Source organism: Heloderma suspectum, chromosome 7, assembly GCF_057233095.1.
Source record: "Heloderma suspectum isolate Gila_16-S chromosome 7, 16-S_ref, whole genome shotgun sequence".
NCBI lineage: Eukaryota > Metazoa > Chordata > Lepidosauria > Squamata > Helodermatidae > Heloderma > Heloderma suspectum.
In genome coordinates, this window is record NC_139464.1 from 4,770,924 (window position 1) to 4,791,960 (window position 21,037).

General features: G+C 46.7%; 1 protein-coding gene across 16 annotated transcripts in view; it reads left to right on the forward strand.

Annotated features, from left to right (window-relative positions):
• NRF1 (nuclear respiratory factor 1) overlaps nt 1-21,037 on the forward strand; it is a 78,863-nt gene that overhangs the window by 19,133 nt on the left and 38,693 nt on the right. For 14 of the 16 annotated variants that reach the window (XR_014784212.1, XM_084808948.1, XM_084808938.1 and 11 more), the window contains 4 exons: nt 6,897-7,128; nt 9,872-9,986; nt 17,580-17,706; nt 20,260-20,400. Coding sequence is in view for 15 of the 16 variants with exons in the window: in XM_084808948.1 (XP_084665074.1) it covers nt 6,906-7,128; nt 9,872-9,986; nt 17,580-17,706; nt 20,260-20,400 (606 nt within the window). In the remaining variant the exon portion in view is untranslated. The remainder of the gene's footprint in view (nt 1-6,896; nt 7,129-9,871; nt 9,987-17,579; nt 17,707-20,259; nt 20,401-21,037) is intronic. The other 2 variants (XM_084808943.1, XM_084808946.1) reach the window with 1 other exon arrangement.

The window sequence follows — 21,037 nt, forward strand, 5'->3', positions numbered from 1 at the left end:
AATGACTACATGAAAATCCTACAAATAGAAAAGGCAGGAAAAAAGAGGTAGTTGGGTCTGTCTGTGGGCTGTGACATTAAATGCATACTTTCATTTAACATGCAGGTTTTTAAAAAGGCAAATAGCATCAGCTGGAAGTACAGGACAAATTGCGGCAGACATGGAGGGGAATTTAACCCTTTCCTCCTGTGTTGTAGACCTAAAGAAAATCCCTCCTCTGAAGATACATTGCCTTTGGGGAGAAATCCCTTACTGGTGCCAAAGATGCATGCTGTGAGAGAAGAACTGCAAAGAGTTCTGCAAAGCAAGTGAAAAGAGCCATAAAATTATAAAATAGTTAACGCTATATTAAAAAATGCTATTGAAGTGATACAAAATGCAGAAGAAATATAAAAAACCGACAGATTGTGTTCTGTATGATACTAGTGAAATCCCCAAAGAATAAACATCCCTATTAATAAGTGAAATACCATCTTCAATACAATTAAGTGAAATATACAAAGAAGATACTGGGGAATATGATAGATTCACTATTGTATGCTGACATTAAAAAAAATGCAATAGAAAGCAACCGTCAACATGGGGGGGATTGACAAGGATGCCTTAGTGTGGATAGCAGGTAGTTGCGGGACGGGGGGATAGCATTTGTATCCTAAGATACTTCTAAGCACATTTGTGGTAAGATTATGGGTGGGATCATATAGCTCAAACATTTTCTTACAGGATATGTGTTTAGAAAATAACAGGTGCTAAAAATTACTGTAACCATTCTTAAACTATGCTAAAATCTAATTAAAATGTAATGTGTAAATAAAAGTAATTCTAAGAACTGATCAGATAATGCTAGTTTACCCAGAAATGAAAAATGAGGCAGCCTCTGATTATGGGAGATGATGTGGTATACCAGCCTTCTCCCATGTGGTGCCCTCCAGATGTTTTGGACTATAACTCCCAGTATTCCTGACCATTGACCATGCTGGCTTGAGCTGGTAGGAATTGAAGTCTAAATGGCACCATGTTGGGGAAAGCTGATGTACATTATTGACACCTCCTCCTTACTCAGCATCCTGTCACACTAAGCTGAATGCCTCATTCCAGTCCTTTTAAACCAGCAACATTTCTACTTCCACCCAATTTAGCTGCACTTTATTGTCTTGTTTCTTTGTCTTGCCTTAAAACTAATTCTCTCCAGCTAGGTTCTGTATCTTGTACTATTTTTGAAGATACAGGTGTGTTTTTAAGATGTCTACCCATGACTTAAAATGCTTGAGAACGTAATGTCAGATGTGCAGTACTGAAGTTGGGATGGGCCTATGCCTTGGTCTGATTCAGAAATAGTTTGAACAAAATAGTTTGTTTACCCAGATGTGCAAAAACTGATCCTTTGGCTGTCTGAAATACTGGCACCACAGCCCTAATGCCTCTTATGCGTGGGCCAAGATGATGATTTAATGATTGTGTTCCAGGTTCTGGAGACCTCAGAACCCCTTCTACAGCTTTAATTCTGGAACTAGGGAAAGGACAGTGGTGGGGGCAGCCTGATTTCTGTTGTGGAGGCCTCCTCTTCATGGATGCTTTGATGGTGTGCATGAGTGATGCATCAGGAAGGAATGCCAAAGGCCTCCCTGGAGGGTTTGTGATGTGGTGCAGTAAAGAACAGACAGGTGTGCTTCTCCATAAGCCAAATTCTTCACTAGATTTTGCTCTGCATGCAGTTAAATGAATTGGGCAATAGCTAAGAAAATGAGGATATATAATGAAAGTTTGAGCTAAATTGTCTTTGAAGGAGACACCAAGGAGTTCACCGTTGGTGTTTGAATGCATAACAAGACTCACTGCAGCAAGCCACCTCTGAGCTTCTCAGTTGCACTAATTCAGTTAAAGTTCCACATTGTGCTTCCTGTTCCATTGCAGTTATTCCCTAAACTAGGGACTGCTTCTGCGGCTTCCATTGGCGTATAATAGCCAGAGAAATGCTGTCTTCCCCAGAGCTTTTGATTAAAAGTGGTGGCAATGTAATGGGTCACTAGAGGGTGCCAAGTTGTGCTCAGCTTCTTGAGGGGCTGTCAAGGTGTGCACCTGCTCTGAAGATGGCAGAGAGCTATTAAGGCACCAATTCATGACAAGGATGAACTCAATCAGGGGGCTTCATCCCCAGTCGGGAGGGGCAATGATAGAAGTTGATGGAATAGATGTAGCAGCATCCAGCACCTAACTCTGCTTTCCCTGACCTGGGGCTCTGCAGCCATGTTGGCTGGAGGATGTTAGGAGTAGTGGTCCAACACATCTGCAGAAGCCAAGGTTGGGAAGGCTGAACTAACCATTAAGAGAGAGGCAGAACATGATATGGTGCACCTAGCAGGCGCTTTCTGGTTGGTTAGGCGAGGGAGCACAGAGTGAAACTGAACAAGAGGAGAGAGGTGTTGGGCATACAGCCCCAACTTTCAAAGATTATCAACTTATATGAAGTTAAAGATCTTTTTATTGAATACAAGGTTAAATATCAAAAGTACACACACATTCACACAGTTTGCAAAAGGGATATAGTCTAAATAGAGGTGGGGTGAGGGGAGAATGCGCTGCAAGGTGGGGCTGGTAGGTTGATGAGTCATGCTGCTCCTGGAAGATACAGAAGTGATGCCCAAAGGTGCTCTCTTCTGCCCAAGTCCTTATGCTCCTTTTCCAGCTATCAGATCAGTTGCTCAGTCCTCCTCCTCTCACACTCTCTATTCTCTGGCTGTCAGCATATGTTCAGAGAGACATCAGCTCTATTATACCAGTGGTGTCTATACGTTATGGTCTTGGCATGTACTTCTAGAGGTCATACAGGCTTGTGGCATCTGGCTCAGTGCTGTTCTCGGAGATGAGGCATCTTAGTATGGGAAATGCACAGTTCTTCAGCCAGTTCCTAATCACATGTTATTTCATACTAACCTAGAAGTGGAAGCCTCAGACAGGCTTTCTTTTGCAATGTTTGCAAGTGTCTTGCAGCCAGTGTTCTTTTGCATAAGACTATCTTCCCCAACCTGGGGCCCTCCAGATGTGTTGGACTACAACTCCCAGGAACTCCAGCCAGTTGGCGGATAACTTCCTCCTACAGAAATTAGAGGAAGGAACTAGAGGATTGGCTATCCTTGACTTGATCCTAACCAACAGAGATGACTTAGTGGATAAAGTAGCAGTTACAGGAACTCTGGGGGAAAGCGACCATGTTATACTGGAGTTCTTGGTTCTAAAGGAAGCAAAAGCTGAGTATAGCCAAACACATACCCTGGATTTTAGAAAAACTGATTTTAATAAACTCAGAACAATGATCAATAAGGACCCATGGCAAGCGACTCTAATGAGAAAAGGAGTCCAAGATGGGTGGGAGTTTTTAAAAAAGGAAATTCTCAGGGCACAATTACAAACAATTCCAACAAGAAGAAAAGGTGGAAGACAACAGAAGAAGCCAATGTGGCTTCACAAAAAGCTTAGAAATGACCTGGAAACAAAAACGTACACATAGAGGAAGTGGAAGGAAGGCCAAGTAACAAAGGAAGAGTACAGGCAGGTAGCACAGAATTGCAGGGATGGCGTCAGGAAGGCTAAAGCTGAGAATGAGCTGAGGATATGGAGGGATACTCAAAGCAACAAAAAGGCTTTCTTCAGCTACGTGCATAGGAAAAGACAGAGGAAAGAAATGGTGGATCAGCTATTAAATAAGGATGGCAAAATGATAACAGATGACAAAGAAAAGGCAGAAGTGCTGAATTCCTACTTTGGCTCAGTCTTCTCCCAAAAGAGGGTCTATGACCCCCCTGGCAAAGGTGAAGTACAAGCTGAAGGGGCAGGATTGCAGCTTGAGATCAATAGGCATATGGTCAAGGAACACCTAATTACATTGAATGAGTAGCCAGATGAACTGCACCCTAGAGTACTATTACCTAGAGTAATAAAGGAACTGGCAGAAGAACTCTCAGAACCGCTGTCTATTCTCTTTGAGAAATCATGGAGGACGGGTGAAGTGCCAGATGACTGGAGGAGGGCTAACGTTGTCCCTATCTTCAAAAAGGGTAAAAAGGAGGAACCTGAGAACTACAGACCAGTCAGTCAGACATCAATCCCTGGGAAAATTCTGGAGCAGATGACAAAGCAATCCATCTGTAAGCACCTTGAAAACAATGCAGTGATTACTCGACGCCAGCAAGAACAAATCCTGCCAGACAAATCTGAGATCATTCTTTGATCACGTAACCTCCCTTGTAGACTGTGGGAATGTTGTGGACATCATATACCTCGACTTCAGCAAAGCTTTCGGCAAAGTGCCCCATGATATCCTGATGAGCAAACTAGCTCAAAGTGGGATAGATGAAACAATGATCCGGTGGATCCACAGTTGGCTACAGAATCAGACTCAAAGAGTACTTCTCAATGGGATCTTCTCAAACTGGGAGAGGTAATGAGCGGGGTACCGCAAGGTTCAGTCCTGGGCCCAGTGCTCTTCAACATTTTTATTAATGACTTGGAGGAGGAGGTGCAGGGAATGCTGATCAAATTTGCAGATGACACAAAATTGGGAGGGATAGCTAATACTTTGGAAGACAGAAACAAAATTCAAAGTGATCTGGATAGACTGGAGTGCTGGGCAGAAAACAACAGAATGACATTTAATAGGGGCAAATGCCAAGTTCTGCACCTAGGAAAAAGAAACCAAATGCACAGTTACAAGATGGGGGATACGTGGCTCAACAGCACTACAAGTGAGAAGGATCTTGGAATTGTCGTAGATCACAAGCTGAATATGAGCCAACAATGCGATGTGGCTGCAAAAAAGGCAGATGCTATTTTGGGCAGCATTAATAGAACCATAGCTTCCAAATCAAGTGAAGTACTAGTTCCCCTTTACTCAGCACTGGTTATGCCTCATCTGGAGTACTGTGTCCAGTTCTGGGCACCACACTTTAAGAAGAATGCAAACAAGATGGAGAGGGTTCAGAGGAGGGCAACAAAGATGATCAGGGGACTGGAAACAAAGCCCTATGAGGAGAGACTGAAAGAACTGGGTGTGTTTAGCCTTGAGAAGACTGAGGGGAGATAGGATAGCGCTCTTCAAGTACTTGAAAGGTTGTCACAGAGAGGAAGGCCAGGATCTCTTCTCCATCATCCCAGAGTGCAGGACATGGACTCATGGACTCAAGTTACAGGAAGCCAGTTTCCGGATAAACATCAGGAAAAACTTCCTGACAGTTAGAGCAATACGACAATGGAATAAATTACCTAGGGAGGTGGTGAGCTCTCCCATACTGGAGACATTCAAGATGAGGCTGGACAGCCACCTGCCAGGGATGCTCTGACCTGGATTCCTGCATTGAGCAGGGGGTTGGATTCGATGGCCTTGTAGGCCCCTTCCAACCCTACTATTCTATGATTCTATGACTAATGCATTGGAAGGGCTCCTGGTTTGGGAAGGCTGGCATAAGATGTGCAAGCTGGGTACTGGAACAAATTTCACATTGGTTCTTTCGTTATGGCAGAATTTATTCATTCTCTACACTCATACAGTTTTATAATCTTAATAGTTTGAAACAGAATTTATACAGAACAGTGAAAAGTTTAATTTAAGATATACACCCATGCCCACACGCAGAGGCCAGGTTCTCATGTGCTAGTTGCGCATCTGCCATTTGCCTAATTACCCACAATGTGGTGCAGGTATTGTCCGAACCCGGTGAGGTGTGTGGTGGGGGTGGCTTCTAAACCATCCCACAACCCATGGGTTGTTGTAGGGGTTGTGAGGTGGTTTAGAAGCCACCCCCACTGCGCACCTGTCCCAGTTTGGACGACATATATCCCATGCTGCATTGCGAGTAATTGGGCAAATGGCGGGCATGCAACCGGCAGGCACAAGGGCAGGGAAAAGAAGCCATGGTGTCTTCTTTTCTCTGGTGACTTTGTGAAGCCAGTTACACACGCACACACAAGGCATCTACAGGCCTAATATAAGAGGGGTGTGGGACGAAGCCAAAGCAGCATAGAAACTAAGGGCACAGTCCAGTGTTGATAATTGGCAGCCTCCAAAGTCCTCGCCTCCATGCTCCAGCCAGCCTGCATTTTTGCTAGATGGGCAGTTTCACCCATCTAGCCATGGTGCTTTGGACAGGGAGGGAAGGAGGCTGGGGTGGGCATAGGAAGCTGCGTACAGCAGCATACCTAGTCCCACCCCCAGTCATGCCCCCTTTTCCCCATCTCCACGCTCAGGTTTCCTAGAATAGACAGGCAGCTGGCACAGTTCTTTCCCCACCGGCTGCGAGGGGGCAGGGAGCGCGGTTTCCTAGCTCCGAGGTCAGAGCCCTGTCTTTGACCTCAGAGCCAGGAAACCGAACAATCCTATGGCCCCCCAGACACTGTCTAGGGGACATAGGATTGCTTCCTCCAACAGTAATATAGAAAAACCTGAATATGTACTAAAAATCTAGTAAAACTCTATCTAAAGCCTAACAGGGGAGTTCATCCGGGGCCATCCTCAGCCAAACTGAAGGTTTTGCAAGTGACTTTTGAGCCAACCTGCATCGCTTGGATTGTCTTGGAGCAATGAAAGTTCAGCAATCCCAGATGCCTGCTGGTCTTGGGGTCCCCATGTGAACCCACACCGAGTTCTGATTTTTTTTCCCATATGAACCCACACAAGTTCTGATTTTTTCCCCATATGAACCCACAGAAGTTCTGATTTTTTCAAGATTTGGTTAAAATGTCTGTTGTTCTGGGCTTTCTGTGTGACATTTGCTCCAGCATGGATTCGTCTGTTCAGAGGTACCTTTCTGTTCTGAATTGTGATCTTTGAGATAGGAGTGGATATTTCAGACTTGCTTTCCTCCCCCTAATTCTGTGCCTGTCTTCCCTTTCCTACAAAACAGTAGCTATTAATGGAGGAACACACAGTGACCCAGACAGAGCACATGGCCACTATTGAGGCCCATGCGGTGGCCCAGCAGGTGCAACAGGTCCACGTGGCCACGTACACAGAGCACAGCATGCTCAGCGCCGATGAAGACTCACCCTCTTCTCCCGAGGACACCTCCTATGATGACTCCGACATTCTCAACTCCACGGCTACCGATGAGGTGACCGCTCATCTGGCCGCTGCAGGTACATTTGCTGGTGGTTCCCCTATTTGCCCCACGCCTTAGGGGTGCAGGTATTTCTGGTGGGCTTTGCATAGCTTCTCTTTTGCATTGGGTTGGATTGGGCAACACAGAGTTGGCCAATTAAGGCCTCAGATGTCCAAGTAAGTTGCTCCAAAATTTTAAGAAACTCCAGATGTTAAAACTGGTACTTTTGGAAGAAGAAAGTGCACATTGTGAGCACAAAGCATATCCTTGGGTGAGCCTTCTTCCAAGTCAAAGGGGGTGGCCATCCTAATGTTTCAGATCATAAACCAAAAGTATCCCCACCTGCGTAGTCATCTTAGCGCTCCTGTTCAGGGTTTCTGCCAGACAGCCGTGCCCTCCTCTAGAATATGCCATTCCATTCCCCCACCCCTGCTTTTCCATTCATGCCCCCCCATCCAAAAAAATCAAACAGCATTCCATGTCCACTGAGCATGCTCAGTCTCCATTGGGTTGTTGGGGGGGGGGGGTGTCCTCTTTAGGGTTTTTTTCCCCCAAATACTTTTTTTGTCCTGATGCAAATCTTGGGGTTCCCCCAAACCTGCTTCCATCTTGTGCAGGGATGCTGCCATTTTGGCCACATAAGGCTCAGAGAATGAGTTCACAGTTAACGTATAGGCTTAGCAGCATATTGAAGTGAACGGTTGCAAAATTCCCACCCACCCACCGCTGCCCAAGAAAGCTCTGGTGAATGAAGAAGAGACAGGAGAACAACAAAAGATTCAGTTCACACCAGTCATTCACAGTGCTGGCATTTCTTCAACAAGGTGCATACGGCTAGTGAAGCGCACACACTTTGGTCCCAGTCCTGGCTATCAAAACTGCCCTGGAATCCTGTCTGAAAAGTAGTTCCTCTTTCTGATGTTGACAAGTTAATTTTCAAGGGTAAAGGGAGACCCTTTTTCTGTCCTTTGCATATTTCATGACTTTTCACCCTTGTCTTGAAACTAGAATTTTTTATGTGAAGTTGTAACCAGCAGAGGGCAGTACAGCAGTAACAACTGACCTGGTTTCTTTTAGGGATGTACGAAAGTCACTTACCTTTTCGCAGCTTGGCTTCGCGGTGGGGGGGAGGCGCTTCGCTTCTCCCCCCGAAGTTCAGGCGAGGCGGGGGAGGCGTCCCGCCTCGCCCGGCCAAAATTCAGGCTGGGGGGGGAGGCGCCCCGCCTCGCCCGGCTGAAATTCAGGCTGGGGAGAAGCACCCCCGTCTCCCCGACCACGAAACAAAAAGTAAAAAAAAAAAAAGACCCCGTGATAGGCTACGTGATGATTTACGTAGCCTATCATGGCTAGATTTCCAAAGTCAGCCGTGATAGGCTACGTAAATCGTCACGTAGCCTATCACGAGTGACTCTGGGAAAAAAAAAAACGCGTATGCAAATGGTGGCGCCCATGGGGCGCCGCCATTTGCGTTCCTTATTTTGGCGTGTCTAGTCTACATAAAGATTTACGTAGACTACGGCGAAAATAAGGACAACACAAATAGCGTTCCCTTATTTTCGCCGTAGTCTACGTAAATCTTTACATAGACTAGACGTGCCAAAATAAGGAATGCAAATGGCGGCGCCCCATGGGCGCCGCCATTTGCGTACGCACTGTTTTTTTTTTTTCCAAAGTCACCCGTGATAGGGAAATTAAAGTAAACCGTGATGATTTACGTAGCCTATCACGGCTGACTTTGGAAATCTAGCCATGATAGGCTACGTAAATCGTTACGTAGCCTATCACGGGTGTTTTGTTTTTTGTTTACTTTAGTTTTTTTTTTTTTTTGCAATGGCGGTGGCGGCAGCCGGTCGGGAGACCGGCCGCCGCCCCCACCCATGACGAAACGCCGCCGGGACCCACCACCGAGAAGGACATTCGCCGAAGGTAAGTCCCGTCCCGGGGGGGGGGGGGGCGGGGGGCCGGCAGAGAATTTCCCAACCAACTTCAGGGGGCCGAATGCGTCGGCGCTCGGCCTCCCGAAGATTCGGGGAGAAATTCTCTGCCATCCCTAGTTTCTTTTGCAGTACGAACGTAGGAGAATTTTGCTGCTGCCCAAAAAATGGACAGAAATGCCCCACTTGCAACTCCAAACATGATCGCGAACGTGATCATGATTTTCAGGAAAAGCTCACACATTCTCAAGTTTGCGATCGCATTTGCAAAATGTATGCTTTTTTTAAATGCACACTTCAAAGTGAACTTTTTTTTTTAAAGGATGCATTTTCAGGCTTTAATCAACGGGGAGAAAGTGCGCATTTGGGTTCGCGCTTCAAAAAGTGTGATTTTTTCCTGTTCTAATAAACAACATCCACACTCATATTCAAGAATAAGGTGAAACAATCATCGGTTTGGGAAACAGAGATCCTGACGAGCTTGAAAATCACAAGTTTGCCCTTCCCTATTTTCCACATTAAAGTTAGGCATACCTACTACAACTACTACTAATTTTATTTGCAAGACAGTGGTGGGAATGAATGCATGGAGAAGGGTGAAGGACGTTGCGCGCAAGCATCTCTCTAGAAATGACACATATGCCTAATCCCATACTGGTCAGATGCGCTGTGGACTTGTACTAGCGGCGTGCTGTGGCTTGCATGACTTCTATCAGCCTTCGTGTACCATGGTGGCTGGGGTTATGGGGGTTGCAATCCAACACATCTGGAGGGCACCAGGCTGGGAGAAGGTTGATGTATATGGCTTCCTGCTGAATATTCAAAAATCCCAACTTTCGTTCACAGGCCCAGTGGGGATGGCAGCAGCTGCAGCAGTGGCAACAGGTAAAAAAAGGAAACGGCCTCATGTTTTCGAGTCCAACCCCTCGATCCGTAAGAGGCAGCAGACCCGATTGTTACGGTAAGAGCATCTGAACGCATGGCTGGGGGACGACTGGAGTTGTAGTCCTACACATCCAGAAGCCACCAGGTTGGGGAAGGGTGGTCTACTCCAACTGGGAGGCCAAGAGGGGTCTTTCCAATCCCATAGTACCCGAGAACCTTTTTCATTACAGTCAGCAGGGGCTGAGTATGAGGCCTTGTGTGTGAAAGCAAGTGTCCTGTCCCACTGAGCAATGGGGCTTCCCCATTATGGCTCTTTTTCCACTAGAACCCTCATCCAAAGAGCCTGTGTATTGACCTGCAGAGTGAGTGAATGAGCCTGTGTACTGATTTGCCTTGAACTGGGGGGCTGCCTGGTAAACAAGTGTTCCAGGACTCCCTTGGTTCTGGGTTTGAAGCTGGTAGGTAATTTGAAATGGCCACTGAAAATCAGAGAAGAGGGAGGGAACCACTCCTCAGATGCGTTCAGGAAGAGTTTACACTGGTGAGATGGGTAGAGGCTTTCGTCAGCTTCCCTAGCAAATGGGAGGCCCCAGAATGGTGACTTGTGCTGGGCGTGGCTAGCTGCATATGCTTCAGGGCCTCCAGTTTTGCTTTCACTGCGGCCCACACACTGGGCCAGCTTATATGGAAGTAGGAGAAATTTATGCATGCATGATTGCCATTTTTGTAATGCCAAGGAGAAGGAATGAGTTGAGAGCTCAAGCAGGTGCGCCTCAGGCCGCTTCCTGCATTGTGGGGAAAGGAGCAGTTTGAAAATGCGGCCACCAGCAGGAGTGCATCAGGCTTGGCCAGAATGTGGCCCCAGAACTTGTTTTCAAATAGCAAAGGCTCAACCCTTGGACACATGAAGCAATAATAAAGGAGATATGACCTTTGAGCATGTGCCTGTCAGGCACTCTATTTCAAGTGCTGGCAAGATCCAGCGCTCCATGACTTGGGAGGAAGACAAGCTGCAGGCAGGCCAATAGTCTGGAAGTGCAGTAAAAGAGCCCCATGGCTTCTTTCTGGTAGGCAGTGGCATGGGATTGGTTCCCTGATATCACCTGAGTCCCTGGACTGGGGGGATTCCAGCTTGCAGTATTCGTGCCCCAGCTTTGGCTGCCTGCAATTCCTTCCAGCGATTCTGGCAGGTCAGAGAGGAAAAAATCTGTGACTGACTTGCAGGCTTGTGGTCCGAGCCCCTCACTGCCTGGTATGGCATAACCAGTGATGAATCTCCACATTTAAAGAGAAGGACTTTCTGCTTGGAAGGTGTGACCACCACAGTCACTTATTCAACCTACCCATCTGCCTCTATGGCCACCACCTGAGCTGATTAGATGGGTAGGTTGAATTAGTGATTGTTCACACATCACATAGGTGTGATGCTTGAGGCAGGTTAAAGTCATAAGATCGTAAGAAGAGCCACACTGGATCAGGCCAAGGGCCCATCTTGTCCAGCATTCTGTTCCCACAGTGGCCAACCAGCTGCCCACGGGAAACCCACAAGCAGGACATGACTACAACAGCTGCCTCCCACCCATGTTCCCCAGCAACTGGTGTACATAGGCACACTGCCTCTGATACTGGAGGTAGCATAGAGCCATCAGGACTAATCGCATTTGAAGTCCCTCTGGGCCACCTGTGGGGCCACACTGTGAGCTGGGTAGATGGGTACGCTGAATTAGCGATTGTTCGCACCTCCTCCTTCCCATATCTTTAGGCTCTACGACATAGAGCAGGGGCCAGCAACAAGCAGCCCCTCAGCCCTTTCTTGTGACCACTGCTGCCCCCTGCCGCTGCTGGATTTGCCACAGGGTGGCGAAAACAGCAGCCTGGCTTGAAAACAAGGCACACAAAGAGCGCGCACCTTGCTTGGAAGCAGAATCGTGGTCCTGGGAGCACAGTTCTGCTTCCAAACAAGGCATGTGCTCCCAAAATCACTGCTTTTCTTGCTGCTGCTGGTACCTTGGCCCCAGCAAATGCAGTGGTGGGGGCAGGGGGTGGTCCTCGGTGAGTTCAGGGAAGGGGCAATGCAGCCCCCTGACCTCTAGCCGTTGCCCACCCTGGTATAAAGCAGTCGGCATTGGGATAGGAGCCAGACATTTTTACCATCTAGATTTTGATCTGTCTTGTTTCTTGCCCGCACCTATCAGTATGCAATTCTTATTTATTAGATTTCTCTCCCGTCTTATTGTTATGCTCAAGGCAAGTTGCAATACTCCAAAGGACAAATATTTCTGTATTAGTTTCAGTGATTTAACATACTGAAATGAATAATGTCCAGCTTCTACACACATAAACCTTGGAATATGTGACCACATATGTATACAATGGAAATGGAAGAAAGAGATGGTTAGGGCAGGGGGACAGAAATGGGAGGAGAAAGGAAGGGAGTCTGAAGCTTTTGCACATGTGTTATATTTGTGAACCTCTGCCAAATTCAGCAGAGGGCTGTGAAGTCATTGCAGGTCCCACATTTTTGCAGAAGGGGTTGCAGGGTGCAAATTGCCCATCCAACCCCCAGAGGCACTTCTGCAGGATCTCCAGTTTTAAAGATTCTGTCAGGAATAACTTCTTACATTGACTCAGGTGAAGACCTGTGGATGAGGCATTCCCAGAGCAGCTGGCCTCGGTTGGACTCCCTTCCTGCAGAGGATGATGTGGAGAGTATGGCTATCTTCATCCACCCTGGACTGGCTCAGTGTTGAGCATTTAGACTTCAGCATTTAGTTTCCTGATGGCTGTATGCCAGCCTTTTCCCACCTGCCATGTTGGCTGGGAATGGTGGGAATTTCAGTCCAACACATCTGTAGGGCACCAAATTGGGAAAGGCAGCTGTATGCTGTCCCATTTTGGCATTCCCCTGTGCATAAAAAGCTTGCCATGGAATTGCATGTCTTATAGATGCTACAATGAGAAAAGCGGAGGAGTTCTTCGCAAAACACGAGGTTGGGTTATTTTGCCCTCATGGGGTTTCTGTCTTCATCTGGACCTTCCCTCGCTCAGATGATGTTATCACCTGCTTCTGCAGACATTTGGGGGAAAATATTTTTCTTGTAGGGCAGGGGTAGGCAGAAGGGAGGTCTCCAGATGTTTTGGACTTCAACTCCCAGAAGCCCCTGCCTGCATGGTCAGTGGTCAGGAATGTGGGGAGTTGAACTCAAAGACACCTGGAGATCTACCTTCTGCCCACCCCTGCTGTAGAGTGTGCCACATAGCCAGCATTTTCCAAACTGGGGCCCAGGAGAAAAGTTCCCCCTCTGTAAGAGCGCTCTGCTCAAAGTGGCTTTGCTAAACTGCTGCGGAAGTATGTCTGCCCCCACCTGCCCAGATGAGAACAGTCAGAAAAATGTGGATATTAAACTCAGTGTGAATTGTTTGTGCCTGACGTTTTTAACCATTATGAATTCTGATGGTTGTGTTCCCCTTTGCTAGTTACAAATGCACCCTTTTCCCTGTGTTGGAAATCTCAGGGCATCTGTGGGACGACGCTTAGAAATAAATAAATGTGCATCTTGGAATGTGCTTCACAGCATCCTTAAGAAGAACGAAGTTAAGTGCTTGTTGAGAGGCTTCTGTTCCCACAGAGGGACTCTTCCTCAAGGGGTGCTCTGATGCAACATTCAGCCAAACAGACACATTTTCCTCGGCCTGGTGTTGCAATGTGTTGCTGAGTCTTACTCAGTGTCAGTGGAATAATTCCAGCAGTGCCTTTGCGCCAGGGCTTTGTGCCAAGCTCCTCGAGCATGCTCGGTGCGTCACATACAGCAGGGGTAGGCAACTGGGTGCTCTCCTGATATTTGGGATTGCAGCTCCCATAATCCTTGACCATTGGCTATGCTGGCTGGAGTTGATGCAAATTGTTGTCCAAAATATCTGGAAGACACTAGGTTGCCTTCTCCTGGCATACACTATTGTATTCTAATGTACAGACATGTTCTTTAATGCCTTTTTAAAAAAAGTTTCTTTCCAGTCTCTTCTCAGTTTCATCAGGCAATAGGTGATGGGATTGATTTCATGTGCCCCAGGGGTGGGGGGATGAAATTCCCTATTATTAAAATGTAGAACAGTGGTGCAGATTTGCATATCTATAAACAATACTCCAAGAAGTGGCTGTCTCCTGTCTTGAGTTCCCATTCCACACCTGATGTTGACTGAATTGCTGTGATGTCACAGAATTTTTGTGAAAATCCTCACAGCTAAGAGGAAAAGTCAGTCATGGGAGGCTGAAAATCCATGCAACCAATGTAAAATCAATGAAAGGTTTGTTTGGCTAGGGGGGAATGCATGGGAACTTTAAATTTCAATGCTGTACAAAAGCAGTGCTTTCACCGATTGTAGAGCCAGGAAGGCTGTTAATGTTTGGGGAGAAGAGCCAGGGAGGAACGGGGTGGGAGAATTTGTGGGATAGGGTAGCTGAGGTCCATAGATTAAAGAATTTGGGACCGCAGCTCTCTGGATTTCCATGAACTTAGTCAAGTTGTATGCTTTATTCTCAATATTGGCATTTTTGTAGAACTTGCAAAAATAATTTTTCTAGGAAAGTTGTTACTTAAGAGAGGGGAGGAGTAACTATATGTAATCACAGCAAGAAAGCTCATTGGAGGATCTAGTAGCCATTGGAGCGGGGATGGGCAACTTGTGGCCCTCCAGATGTTTTGACCTACCATTCCCATGATCCTTCACTATCAGGCATGCTGGCAAGGGCTGATGGGAGTAGCAGACAAAAACATCTGGAGGGCCACAAGTTGCCCACCCCGACATAGAGCCTTTCACAGGCAATACCTCCGTGTTCAAACGTGTCTTCACGGTCGCTGAAATGAGGAAATGGTTTCGGAAGTGCTCCCAAATGGAGAGCTTTAGGATTCAGCGGCAGCTCACTGTCTTTTCTGCACCTGATGCAGTTTTCCAGGCATGTGGTATCACAGAACATGAACATCCTTCCCTGCAGGGGGCTGTAAACAGGATGATTTCTCCACCCCCACCCCCTGGTATAATCGGCTTCCTTCCCCCTTTGGGAATTCCCTTCTCATTCATGGAAACAGGAGGGGAGGGGCTTCGATAGGAATCATGTGCTGCAGTTCAAACCTGCCATGAGGGCTGGTGCTAATTTGTGTGTGCAAATCTGCACACAAGTTGCTGTTTTAAGAATTTGCATTTTATTTTGCATGCACATGATATGAGCTGGCCATGCCTTGTGGGTGCATGCTGGCTTTCTTTGTTCCTGTAGGAACCCAAGGATGCAGTGGCTGGCTAGAGGGATGCTGGGAGTTTTAGGACTTTTTTCTGTCTAAACATGCATAGGATTACGCCCTAAAAGTCACTTTATGGTATCAGCTGTCCTTGGATAGCAACTGCTGGCCTCAAACCTCTGTGGACATGTTCAAAGCTGAAGTGCCTTGGAAGAGAGTCAGCAACAGCTGGCAAGATCAGGGGCTCTTGAACTGCTGCTCTTTCCTCCCACGATCATGTAAATTAGAGCAAGGTGGCCATCTCTGGTCCATGGGCTTCACAAGGTCCTGCAGAAATACAGTTGACTTGTGAACTGTTGTTGTTAACACCTATATAGTCCGGTAGAGTACCCTTTCACAACCTGGTGCTGGGAATTATGAGAGTTGTAGTCCACCACATCTGGATGGCACCGAGCTGAGATGGGGCATTTCACAGCGCTTCATTCAAATCATCTAATTAATCCTTACAGCCACCCTGCCAGTGTTATTATCCCCAGATTGCAGATGGGGCGACGGAGGGGGGAACCGAGGTGGAGAGAGGGTGGCTTTCCTAAGGCCACTGAGTGTTCATGGTAGAGGCAAGATTCAAACTAGAAGCATCTTGGTTCACAACTCAGTCTCTTAGCCACTTTGCTACACTAGCTCTCCTTACCCATGATACTCATCCGGGAAACACTGGAGAATTCTTTGTTTGTAGAGAGAGGGGTGCTTTTTGCATGATAACAGCCCTGATGGTATCAGCAAGCTTTTGTGGTGCAGATCCATGACTGCTTTCTTGCCACATATCACCCTTGAAGCATCCTTTTGAGCAGGGTGGCGAATGTGTTATTTTTTCATCCCACCGTGTTATGTTTTTATCCCACCGATCCTCAAGGCAGCATTTATGGACTCTCTCCCCCTGCCCCACTGTTTTACTCTCTGAAGATCTCTTGTGAGGTTGCTTAGGCTGAGGGATGGTGACTGACCAAAGATCACCCTGTAAACTTGATGACTTATGGATATTTGAAACTGTCTCTCTCTCCTTCCATCCCTCCTTCCATCCCCCTGATAAAGCCTAGTGCTCTATCCAGGACACCAGTGTGAATAAGTATATTTTTCCTCACTTTTCCATTGGGTTGAATCCAGACTTGGTCATGCTTGGAGTAGACCCATTGAAATCAATGGTGCTTAAGTTAGTCATGACAAAGTCATTGATTTAAGTGCTGTAAGCTGGACTGCAGTCCCCAAATGCCTTCCCAAATTGGAATTCAGCCCCCAGGCTGAAGAAGGATCACCACTTCTGCATTTAGCCTTTGTGAGTGTGGATGCCCTGTGTCGTGGTAGCCATGAGTAAGGGAGTAAAGGGTACAGTCTTGTCTGTGTGGCCTAAGGCTACTAGGTGTTGTTGGCGGATTGGTGCCATTCTAGATGCCCATCCCTTTGATATGTCTTCTGCACTGTTAGCAGATGACTGAGATCCAGAAGGAACTCCTTCTGAACTGGAACTGTGGATTCATAGGAAGTGGGGCAGAAATGTTCTGCCCCTGCATTGTATGGCACTTGTCTACCTGCCTCTGCAGGGCATCAGGTCTGTTTTGAATCGCTTCTGGGGGAGGGAAGATATGTGACTGTTATTACCTGAAGTCTGCTTGGTGCCAACTCTGTCATCTTTCCGGTGCCAGGTTAAGACTTTCCTCTACTCCAGGCATTTGACAGCATATGTGGCTTTTAATGTCAGTTGTTTTATCAGGTCCTGGTATTTTATTATTGTTTTAGCTGTTTTAAATTGTTTTAATTTTTTTCACATCAAAGTTTTATATTACATTTTTATTATGTATTTAATTTTTGTGAAACACCCAGAGAGCTTTGCTGGGAGGCGTGGGGGGGCGATATAAAAAAATTCTGCTGCTTCTTATAGTCAGCCACAGCAGCTCTCTTAAACTGTTGCAAGGCAGGGGACTTAGTTAACTGTAATCCAAAGCCAACATCTCACACCTTGGAGAGCCAGTTTTTGCTCCACTCACAGTCAATGCACTTAATGCCTTGGGCACTGGATCCAAACCCTGGCTTATCAAATGCAGTTGTTGTTGCAGAAATGTGCTGGCTATAGTGAAATGGCCGCACCCTGGCAAGTTCTTAAAGAAAACAATCCTGTTTGCACTATAGGCAGGGTAACCATATAGTGCTTTTCCAAAACGGGCTGTCTTGGCTTATGGCAATCCAATTTTGTTTGGGCAAGTGCTGGCTGAAACTGAGCATACTTACAACATTTTCAAGCCTGACTATAAGAAACACTCTATTATGTGGTAGTATAAGACATGGGAAAAGACAAATGATGGAATTGGCTTTTTTGTGGTAAACCATTTAGGTTTTTTAATTAAAACCCAACCCTCTCTCTTATTGCCTGGCTTACACAGGAAGCTTCGTGCTACCCTGGACGAATACACCACCCGCGTCGGGCAGCAGGCCATCGTTCTGTGCGTCTCGCCCTCCAAACCCAACCCTGTTTTTAAAGTATTTGGTGCAGCGCCGCTGGAGAATGTGGTAAGGCCCTTGAGGACACTTCCCCCCCCAAATTTGGAACAATGTGCCTTGAGTTGTGTAAAGGTGGTAATGAACATTCATGGAGTGACAGGAAGAAGCCTGTGAGGCTGCAGCATGTGCAGCTGATATTTTGAGTGTGCAGCCCTGCTGAGGGGGGTTGTTAAAGGGTTAGGCAAGGGGTGTTTAACCCTCACATAACTCACGTTCGCCGAATTCGCATGACACAGCAACCCCCAAGTGAGGATTGGATATGTGACATAGTGCCCATGGAAACGAGGCTCTTCGTGGGTTAAATAACCCACGATGAGCTGAGGAATGTCATCTAAACCCAATCTGTGAGTGGAGCAGATGGGAATAGTATCCATTTGCCATTGAAGTAAGAGGGCCTCTGCATCCCACTTCCTGCTCCCAGAGAGTATTCATCATTAGAGAACTGGAAGGTATGGAATCGATGATCTCGTTTTACCTCACAGGGGACAATAGCCTGTATCTAAAACACCCCCAGAAGTTGTCCATGCAGCCTTTTCTCGATAATCTTTGAGGAAGAAGGGCCACGCTGTTCCCAGACAGAGCTATGTGCATGATGACGCGATAGCACCATGTCAGTGCTGTGCACAGAATTCAACAATGCTGAGAACACCGCTTGCTTTTTAAAAATAAAAGCAGAAAAGCAAGCTTCTAGCTTTTAGACTGTGAAGATAGCCTTGATACTGTGTGTGTATATGAGAGAGAGGAGGTTCTCCAGACAGCATTGTCCAGCATACCTGTGTTTATGTGTGTGCGTGCGCGTGCATGCATGCGAGCACACGTATGCATGCTCATGCACATACACAACTAGTGGAATTATGTAAGATAAACAAATGCAAATGCAGATTTGCATACAAGGTGCAGAATTCAACTTAAAAAAAAACTTGGTATGGAATGTTTATTTTTAGTGCCAAGTATTTGTACTCCTGTTCCTGGCTGAATTTCTCCTACTGTTAGGCAGATAATGGTTAGCTTAATAGCCTGCTTTTCAGGGTAAATACTTTCATTAAGCGGTTTATAACAATTAAAAATACAAAATACATACTCAAACGCTAAAAACTATATTCAGTGTATAAATAATTAAAATTGTGAACAAGATCTAACAAATACAATAGCAACAGCAGATAATACCCTCGTTAAATGCACAGAATGCTACAATTAATCAAATACAGACTGGAATAAATAATTCTTCAAAATCCTCCTAAAGGCCAGCAAAGAGGGGGCCATACGCACTTCCTGGAGGAGGCCATTCCAAGCATGTGGGGCCACCACAGAAAAGGCCCCGTTCCTGGTACATGCCAATCTCGCAGCTCTTACTGGTGGATCATAGAGCACAACCTGAGATAATATCTTTAAAGGTTGGGCATTTTCTGAATGTTTGGTCTAAATTAGAGCAATACAACAATGGAACCAATTACCTAGGGAGGTGGTGGGCTCTCCCACACTGGCGGCATTCAAGACGAGGTTGGACAGCCATCTGTCAGGGATGCTTTGACTTGGATTCCTGCACTGAGCAGGGGGTTGGACTCGATGGTCTTATAGGCCCCATCCAACCCTACCATTCTATGATTCTATCATTGGCCTTCCCATGAGTGAAACCTGCTCCTTCTCCTATCCGGTGTGGATGGGATGAATGATCATTCTACCCTTTCCCCCCTGATATGGTTTTAAATACCTGAAAGCTACCAGCTCATCCCCATTAGTCCCCCTCCCCCCAGCTGGACGTACCCAGTCCCTCCAGCAGGATTTTTCTTCCAAACTTTTTGTCAACCTTGCTGTGCTTCTCTGGATCCTTTCCCATGGCCCTAGGAGGAGTGTGGAGACTGAGAGCTGCCCTGCAGGACCTGAACAGGGTCAGGCCAGCTTGTGGCCACCCCACATCAAGGAGTTGAAAAGGCTGTTGTTCGCCACCCGCAGCACTGAAGTCATTTTCTTTGACTGGTGGCTTTAATGGAAGACAGTGCAAAGACAAAGCCTTAGCAGACACACATGGTTCCAGGGAGCTCACTAGTCACTAGCCTTGGGCCATGGAGTTCTGCGCTCAAGCCTTGGAGCCCCCTCCCCTCCACAAATGGGAAGAAGAGCCACCTGCAAGTTAAAAAAGAGAAATAAAAATTAGTCATGGACTGTATGTGGGCTGATGCTGCAAGCACTTGAGACTTATACATCAGTCTTTGCTGTCAGGACTGGCCACGGTGATTCCACGCCAGTTTAAAAGAGGCTCGTGATAGATATGCAAGGAACAGTTTGGGCCAGTCCTGCCCTGCCTGCAAACTCTCTGAAAATCATCATCATGCTCGACTTCATGGTGTTGCCTGCAGTTTCATCATCTCACTTTAGTGCACTTCTAGTCTGAGAGCTTTGGGGCCAATGGGTATTTTTATCTGGCAGCTGCGGTGTTGTTTGCTCGCTCTGCTGTGCAGCACCACGAGGAAGGGGAAGGCACCCCCCTTCCTGTTACTTAGCATCCTCTTCTCTCCTGTTGCTCTTCACCTTGTTTACCTGAGCCTTTCTGATTCCCCACAGGTGCGCAAGTACAAGAGCATGATCCTGGAAGACTTGGAGTCAGCGCTGTTGGAACATGCTCCTGCGCCACAAGAGGTTAACTCAGAGCTGCCACCTCTAACCATCGATGGGATTCCAGTCTCTGTGGACAAGATGACCCAGGTAAGCAGCCAGATAAGGTGGAAACTTGAAGAAAGTATCAAAGAGGAGCTTTGAGTGTCTCTGGCCTATTGATTTTTCCAGCGAAGAATCAATCTCTCCCTCTCTCTCCCTCATATATATATATACAGCTCCTTGGAGACATACTTAATCCTTTCTCTCCAAGGGGAACCACAGTGACTCTGCTAAATGGCTCTAAGATAAGGTGTTCCCATTGATGCCAAGTGTGGGAGAACAACTAGTGATGCTTTCAGTTCTGAAGGCCCCCCCAGCTCTGGTAGCTTTGCAGAGCACCACATTTTTATCAGCTCACCTGGCTGCCATGCTGCAGCTTGAACAGTGCATCTGACAATGCTGCTTCCTCAGAAGGCCTGCCATGGGGTACAGCTCTGTGATAGAGCTCATGACTTCTAAATAAAAAGCCCTGGGTTCCATACCAAGCATTTTCAGTGATAGGACCTGAAACGTCAGGGTTAGGAAAAAGCTTTGCCAGAGCCCCTGCAGAGTTGGGTAGGTGGTTCTGGGGTGGATGCATTATTGGGATCTGACAACCTAAGTCCTAACACAATCCAAGTCTTAATACCTTGTAGTCATCCTGGCTCTTTGCAAGACTGAACTGGTATGTCAATATCGGTCCAAG